This window comes from Pistacia vera, unplaced genomic scaffold (genome assembly GCF_008641045.1).
Source record: "Pistacia vera cultivar Batoury unplaced genomic scaffold, PisVer_v2 Contig771, whole genome shotgun sequence".
In the NCBI taxonomy this organism is placed as follows: domain Eukaryota; kingdom Viridiplantae; phylum Streptophyta; class Magnoliopsida; order Sapindales; family Anacardiaceae; genus Pistacia; species Pistacia vera.
The window spans coordinates 225187-234086 of NW_022196636.1; the positions used below are offsets into that span (position 1 = coordinate 225187).

At 36.8% G+C, this 8900-nt stretch overlaps 1 protein-coding gene across 1 annotated transcript; it reads left to right on the forward strand.

The window, feature by feature from the left end:
- The first annotated feature begins 316 nt into the window (after positions 1-316).
- On the forward strand, positions 317-7231 carry LOC116116404 (calpain-type cysteine protease DEK1-like). The gene is made up of 5 exons (XM_031402474.1): positions 317-388; positions 5764-5892; positions 6150-6530; positions 6621-6758; positions 6956-7231. Exons 1-5 carry the CDS (start codon positions 317-319, stop codon positions 7229-7231), a joined length of 996 nt encoding a protein of 331 aa, XP_031258334.1.
- The last annotated feature ends 1669 nt before the right edge of the window (positions 7232-8900 follow it).

Consider the following 8900-nt stretch of genomic DNA (forward strand, 5'->3'; position numbering starts at 1 on the left):
AGTTGGTACGGAATTATGGCATCATTACACGCCCTCTTACCAACCTACTCAAAAAAGAGAAATTCGGGTGGTCTGAGGAAGCAAAAGCCGCCTTCTTGGATCTTAAGCAAGCCATGACCACCACTCCCACCCTGGCCATGCCCAATTTTAGTGAATCCTTCACCATTGAAATTGATGCATTAGGCGAATGAATGGGCGCGATGCTAACACAACAGGGCAGACCCATCACCTTTATGAGCCGCACATTGGGAGTTATGAAGAAAACTTTGTCAGTCTATGCCGAGGAGATGCTTGCGATTGTAAAGGCAATACGCCTATGGCGTCCTTATCTGTTGGGAAGAAAATTCTACATTCAGACAGATCAACGCAACTTGAAGTTCTTCATGGAGTAACTAGTGGCAACTCCAGAGCAACAAAAATGGGTAGCCAAATTGATGGGCTACGATTATGAAATAATCTATCAATCTGGCCAAGAAAATTCAGCTGTAGATGCCCTTTCATGCAACCCTCACAACCTAGTCCTCTATCAAATGTACGTGGCCATCGTTTCCATATGGGATGAGATACGAAGAGCATCTAACGGGGATCCGTACATCTAATCACTTGATCAGGCAATTAAGGCACAACTCGAAGGTCCATACTTCCAATGTCAGGGACTTATTTTCTTTAAAGGAAGAGTGGTGATTCCTTCACAAATGGAGCTAAGGAACAAAATAATGCATGAGGCTTACAACACCAAGATGGCAAGACATTTAGGAGTATTGCAGACTTACAAGAGATTGGCCCAACAATTTTATTGGCCAAAAATGCATCAAACCAGACAGGAGTACGTGAGGTAGTGTGATATATGTCAACGAATAAAATCTGAATCACTCTCTCTTACAGGTCTCTTACAACCATTGACCATTCCTTGCCAAGAATGGGAGGATGTCACTCTCGACTTTGTAGAAAGACTACCCATATCTCACGGCAAGGATACCATCTTGGTGGTTGTCGATAGGTTGAGTAAATTTTCCATTTTCTCACCTTAACTCTCCTATTTATTGCTAAAAGTGTGGTAGAAAACTTCATGGAAGGAGTTATCAAGCTACATGGCCTACCTCGATCCATTAATAGTGATCGAGACCTAATCTTCATCAGCAGATTCAGGCAAGAATTCTTTCAAATGTCAGGGACTAAATTGTAGCTCAGTTCCGCCTACCATCCACAAACCGATAGCCAAACAGAAGTTGTCAATCGTTGTGTCGAATAGTACCTATGCTACTTTGTCCATCAATGGCCGCGCAAGCGGAACACCTACCTCCCTTGGGCCAAGCTCTGGTATAACACCAACTACCATGCCTCAACAGGAATGATACCGTTCCAAGCATTGTATGGCCGTTTGCCACCCACCATTCCCATCTACTCAGTTAGGTTGTCTCCTGTACACGAAGTGGACCAGAGTCTCCTTACAAGAGATGAGCTGCTCCGACAACTCAACACTAACCTATAAGTTTCCATTAACAGCATGAAACAAACAATGGATCAGAAGCGATGTGAAATCACCTTCGAAGTAGGTGATCCGATGTATCTCAGGTTGCATCCATATCGACAATAGTCAGCATTTAAACGGGTTCATTAGAATTTGGCAAGCCGGTTTTACGGACCGTACCCAGTGATGCAATGAATCGGAGCAGTGGCATATAAATTGACACTGCCGGAAGGAACTCAAATTCATCCAGTCTTTCATGTGTCCCTACTAAAAAAGTTTATTGGTGATCGAGCTTTGCCTTCCCAGAACTTGCCGCCATTGAATGAAGACGGTTGTCATATTGGACCCCAAGAAAATTTTGGAGGCACGCTGGGTTAGACGAGGACACAAATATGAGGAAGAAATGCTGGTTTAGTGGGCACACCTCCCAGTGGAAGAAGCCACGTGGGAGTCAGCTCCCCTTTTGCTTCAACAATTTCCAGTTATGGACTTTAGGGACAAGCATCAACTTCATGGGGAGGGTATTGATAGACCACGACAATCATAGAGGCAACCAAAACCCCACCTTAAGTATCAGAATGGAGTTTGAAATGGGCAGGGGCCAAGAGTCTTGCATGCATGGGAGTAGAATGTGAGTGGAGTTTGACGTGGAGCAGAATTCTATGGGCATGTGGGAGGATTGAGTCATATTCAGTTGAGAAGTTCCAGCTGCCATGTTGTGCATGATTTTTTCGCAATTTATTTCGACATCATGAGCATGACTTTGCTTATTTAAAGCAACCATGGTTATATATATATATATGTGTTTGTGTGTATAGAAAAGTAAAGAAATTTGCAAGATAACCCACTAGGTATTATTGATAAATGTATAAATCAATCAGCGAGAGAGAAACCTTGTTGAAAAATGATAGGTCCCAGACTTGAATAAATTAAGATAAATTCTCTTCGGGCGAGAATGAACCCAATTGCAATAACTATAACTATATATATAGTCTGGGACCTATCATTTTTCAACAAGGTTTCTCTCTCGCTGATTGATTTATACATTTATCAATAATACTTAGTGGGTTATCTTGCAAATTTCTTTGCTTTTCTTGACAAAGTTTTAAACTTTGGCTGCATATTTCAAATTATGACATATTTGAGAAGAACCATGATGATATAGACTTTGAGTTCAATTTGTGAATATTTTATTTATTGATTTTTTAATTATCAATTCAATATAAAATGAACTTCAACATAGAAAATATATATTTAAAACACAAAAAAAACCAATAATAATGTAAAAAAAAAAAAAAATATAATAAACATACCCACGCAGCGTAACTTGAAAATAAATATAAGTTACAGAACTTGCGGAAAGTCAGTATAAATTTTAAGTTTAAATAATTGATCTTGATAATATTCAAGTGATCTTAAATATCATACACGATTCACTACAAAATACTGACATCGAATATCAAAGACGTGTTGCAAAAATAATATCAATTGTACAAGGTAATGATTTTGAAAATATAATTAGACCATATAATATTCAGATGATCTTCTTAAGTTGGATGAATGATTTAATAACATCCTATAATTGATATTAATAATTATACAAGTACAATTATTAATTTTATCTTAACACAACTTTGTATATATATAAAATTTATATTTACTTTAAAATTTGTATAATTTAGCAATTATTATATCTTAATCTAATTAGTTTATTTTGTTAGAATAAATTTGTTTACAATCTATTTAAAAAACATTGAATAAACATACCCGCGTAACGCACGGACCCCATGTCTAGTTTATTTCTATAAACCAAAACATATTAAAACTTAAAAAAAAAAAAAAAAAAAAAAAAACATACTTTTTACATATATTTTTCTGTAAATTACAAAATAATAAATAATTTTTTTTCTGTAAATTTAAAAATTTAAAATTGAAAAAATATACTTTTTAAATATATTTTTCTGTAAATTATAAATTCAAAATAAAGAATAAAAATATTTTTGTAAATTAGAGATAGGCTAACAAAAAAAAAAAAAAAAAAAAAAAAAAGCTTTTTATAATATATTTTTCACTAAATTGAAAAATAAAAATATTAAGAAAATATTTAAAAATAAAAAATAAAAAAGCAACAGCAACGATCTAAGATCATCGTTTTTGGCAATTTGAGGCAATTTTGATTTTGTTTCCAACAATATGAGATCGTCTAACGTCTTACATAGTCATTCCCCACGATCTGAGATGGCCGCAGTCCTTGGATCGCTAATAACGACGATCTAAAACTCTTAAAAGTTTAATTTCTTTTAAAATAATATTAAACTTAAATATATACTAATTTTTAAAACGTTTTATAAATATCTTTTTTTATTCTTGAAATATTTAATTCTATAAATTTATGTATTTAAACATAAAAAGTCTATTTTGCCCTTTCCTCAATTAGTTTTAACACCAAAAATTGATTGTAGGGTTTAACTAGCTAATTCTGGGGTTAATGGGAGTAACTCTAGTGGTTTGTGTCATTGTTTTAAAAGCCGGACCAGACCGGCCGGTCCAACCAGTTGGACTGTGAATCGGTCACGTGTCTAGTTTGAGTCAATATAAAACTCGGTATTGCGCAATAACTCGTTTAACCCAGCAATGGACTGCGTAAACAGTGCTAAACCGCCGGTCCAACCGGACCACAAGAAAAACCGGCCCAACACTGAAAAGGGAAAAAAATCCCTAATTTCTCACTTTCTCCCATTTCGCATTTTCTTCTTTCTCTACACGCAAAATACTCTGAAAAAATTTAAATGAAATCGCGAAAATCTGAAATCCCACACAAATCAAAACTCAATTGGGTGCGTTTGATGTAGTATTTTGGATAGAATTTTCAGGATAGTATTGGATTGTTGGATAGGGGGGTATTACGAGGTAAATTTGAAAAATTTACGAAAAAGCCGTTAGGTTTACTAATTTAATTAAAGACCCTACTATATAAAATGACAAAAACACCCCCACCACCTGCAGTGTCAGATTTCGGCCGCCACCGCCAGAATCTGGCCCAAAAATTTTGTTAGGGCACAGACCGATCGGATCTGTGCCGTAACGCATCATTATGGCCTTTTCCGGCCAGATCCGTGGTGGATCTGGCCGAAAAAGGCCAGATCTACGGCCTGTTATGGCCGTCGACGGCCGAAAAGGTCAAAACGACAGCCATCTTTGGCCGTCAGCGACGGCCAAAGATGTGGCCGTCGTTTTCGGTCAACGACGGCCATTTCTTTGGCCGTCGCTAACGGCCAGATCTGGCCTTTTTCGACCAGATCGGTGTAATTCCGGCCATTTATGGTTGGAATTTAGGCCGTTGTACAGATTCCGGCTATCACCGGTGGTGGTTTCCGGAATCTGACAAGTTGGGTTGATGGGGGGGTTTTTGTTAATTTTAAAAAAAAAATTTCAAGGGGCATTTAGTGAAATTAATAACCTTATGGGGTCTAAAAGTAATTAAAAAAATAGGGTAGTATTTCTGGAATAGTGTGCCAAACATTATTTGGAGAATAGGATAGGGAATATGGATAAAAATAGGGAGTCAAACGCACCCAATCTTGCTGAAATCGCAACCATTCCTTGCTGAAATCGCACTCATTCATTGCTGAAATTGATCGCAACTCTAGTCTCTGAAATCGCGATGTCTTCCTCCCTCGCCGAAAATCGACGACGACCGGACGACGACAACTCCATTCCTCCTCTCGTCAACGATCTAGGTAAAAAACACATTAGCCAATCTTATTTGGTTATTTTCATGACAACCATTTCAGTGGCATTGTGCTCTTTGACAATATGTCGTGTCTGCCCATTCTCATTGTTTAATCAACTCACTTCAATTTAGTCATAAAAGTGTTTTTGTAAAACTAATTCCGAAAGCATTTCAACCAAACCAAATGGGTCCTCTAAATATTCTCGATGGCCATCAACAAGGACGAAACCAAAAATTTGATTTAAAGTCTGGCAGAGGGGTTACAGTATATATTAGACCCTAGAAGTTGCGCTTAGAAGGGTTAAAGTGTAAAAAAAAGAAAAAGAAAAAGAATATTTAGGAAAGAAAGAACAAGAATCTATGACCCTGTTATTATGATTGTGTCCATTTCTTTTTTTATTGATTTTATGGCTGCGTTGACGAGTTATGAGTTGTGATGATCCCACATTTTGTATATTGAAATGAGTCCCCTCCATAAAGCTTTGAGAATTTTGTAATATTCAGTTTTGTGCATGGTTTTATTTAATATTTTTCTTAAAATTAACTTCTCAATCAATAGGGTCGATTGGGGGATTGTTGGTTTCTGAGTGCTGTTGCCGTTCTAACGGAGGTCTCACGAATATTAGAAGTGATTATTACTCCTGAGTACAACGAGGAAGGAATCTACACTGTTCGCTTCTGTGTTCAGGTAATAAGCTCATAATATCTTTGATCAATCTTGTCAACACCTAACACTCCTCAATACATCTCGATAATTCTTTTCTTACATATCCATAAATTAAAAAGAAATGCTTATTTTTTATGTTATATTAGATAACTTGTTTTGGTTTGTATTCTGGAAGCCTGGAACTGTGGTTTTCCTCTAAATATTGGTTTTCTAGATAATGTATTATTTAGCATGTCAATAATTGCTTGCTTTTGTTTCTAATTCTAATATCTCTATAGGGTGAGTGGGTCCCTGTTGTTGTTGACGATTGGATTCCTTGTGAATCACTGGGTAAACCAGCATTTGCCACCAGCAAGAAGGGTAATGAACTTTGGGTCTCTATATTGGAGAAGGCATATGCAAAATTGCACGGTTCTTATGAGGCACTGGAAGGAGGGCTTGTTCAGGATGCCCTTGTGGACCTTACTGGGGGTGCCGGCGAGGAGATTGACATGAGGAGTGCCCAGGCACAGATTGATCTTGCAAGTGGTAGATTATGGTCTCAATTGTTGCGCTTTGGACAAGAAGGATTCCTACTTGGTGCTGGGAGTCCATCAGGTTCTGATGTGCACATTTCTTCCAGCGGCATTGTGCAAGGGCATGCTTACTCAATATTGCAGGTATGTAGAAATTCAATTCAGTCCAACTATATATATAATATACCAGTTCAAGAAATTTGGCTGACTCTAATAATTTCTCTTATCATTCAGGTGAGAGAGGTTGACGGCCACAAGCTTGTTCAAATCCGAAACCCATGGGCTAATGAAGTTGAGTGGAATGGTCCTTGGTCTGACTCATCTCCTGAGTGGACTGATAGGATGAAGCACAAGCTGAAGCATGTTCCACAGGTACTTAGCTTAGCTTTTGTAGCAATTTGTTCCTTTGATCCCCACTTTCTCTTTGGGCATATCTAGTTGAGTGGATTTCTGTTAATAAATCTTTAATTAGACATGAAAAGTTGTATCTTAGACAGTATTATCCTCTTTTTTTTTTCTTTTAAGTAAGATCTCATTTGCATGTGGCTGATCTTTTTATTTTTGAACAGTCGAAAGATGGTATATTCTGGATGTCGTGGCAAGACTTTCAGATTCACTTTAGATCGATATATGTTTGTCGTGTCTACCCCCCCGAGATGCGCTATTCTGTGCATGGCCAGTGGCGAGGTTACAGTGCTGGTGGCTGTCAAGATTATGCTTCATGGAATCAAAATCCACAGTTCCGACTCAGGGCCACTGGTTCAGATGCATCATATCCAATCCATGTATTCATTACGTTAACTCAGGTATACTGTGGACCTTCAGGCAGAACTATGGCACTATAGCTTTCCTTTTTTCTGCATTTTATGAACTGATTTGAAGTATTTGTNGTAAATATATAAATTATTTAAACTATATCATTTGGTAAGATATTTATTAATTTTATTTTTTATAAAATACTTTTCAATATTAATAAATTTAATAAGTGTAATTTATTATATAAAAGAAAATAGAAAGAAAAAAAAAGTTAGTCCCAACTTGGGACAAAGAGTATCAGGGCTCCTCGTAGGATTCCTTATCCCAAATGATTGGGACAAACTAAGGAGATTGGAATGGGATATAGTTTAATCCCACTTTCCTAGAAATATAACCAAACATGGTCCCTCTCCCAAAACATACCCTTACGGGTCAGTGTATTTGACATTAAGAACTGAAATCCATAGGCTAATAAGAGAAGTATCCTAGGCAAAAATGTTGTTTTACATGCTCAGAATATTATCTAGTGTAATATAAAACTGTTTGATGTTTAAAATCGTAACTAGAGGTGAAACAAATGGGCCGGGTTAGACGGGTCAACCCTAACCCGGCCCGCAATGAAGCGGGTTGAACCCGGACCGCCAATATGGCGGTCCAGGTTGAACCCAACCCGACAGCAACCCCCGGGCGGGCCGGGTTGCAAAATGGCAACCCGCCAACCCGGCGGGTTGTTGTTTTGTCTCTTTTAATTCCTAAACAAATCAGTTTATACATTAATCAAATTAAGCAATTTAACATATTGAACAACCTAAACATGTAATTTCTGACAATCAATTTAGGCAATCAATCAAAACAATATAATTAAACTATATATCATCAAAGCCCTAGGCTCTAATATCATTGCAAGTAATCGATGAGCGATGGCAGCGGAAAAACAAAATTTTTCACTCATCAATTACTCTGAATAAGCCAAGATCAGGGTCTGATATATATATATTACATGCTTAAATTGAAATATCATAAATCCATATAAGGTTTCGATTATACCTGCGATTGGAGGCTCCATCAATATCTCTGAATGTGATCTTGCTACCGATTCGAGAATGGAATCGACGTCATCCATGCGAATACAGTACACCAATGACCAAGAATTAATTCTTGGCTTTAAGGAATGCAAAGATTGGAAGAATGTGAGTAGAGAATAAGAGAAAAAATTCTCTTCAAAATACTCTCCATTGCTGGAATGGAATTGGGGTGTAAAAACCTAATTTTGCTTTATTTAAATAATAAAGACATATCTCTTCACCCCCTTAAGTTTAGCATCAACCCAAACTTTAGGTAGAATTGCATATTAACCATATTTAATTAGTTAGTTTAAATATTAATATTAACTCTAATAATTAAATTTATAATTTTGCTAAATTACTTTAATAATAAAATTGGACATAAGCTACAACCTCAGTAAATTTAATTGCACAGCAAAATTACCAATATGCCCATTTATCTAAAAGACGAATATACCCTTCCAAAAAGTCATCATCCTTAAACTGTCTTCTAAGTGTGTGACCTGTAGGCTCCTTATCATATTGGTAATGAGTAGCATCGCGATTGACACCAATCAATCGTCTCACTATACATAGACCAAGATTGGCCCCTAGTAAGGCATCATGGCCACCCAATAGATTCAAATTAAGTGAAATAGCAACCTATTAACAATATGGTTACCATACAATCAAATCATTTCATCATCTGTTATCT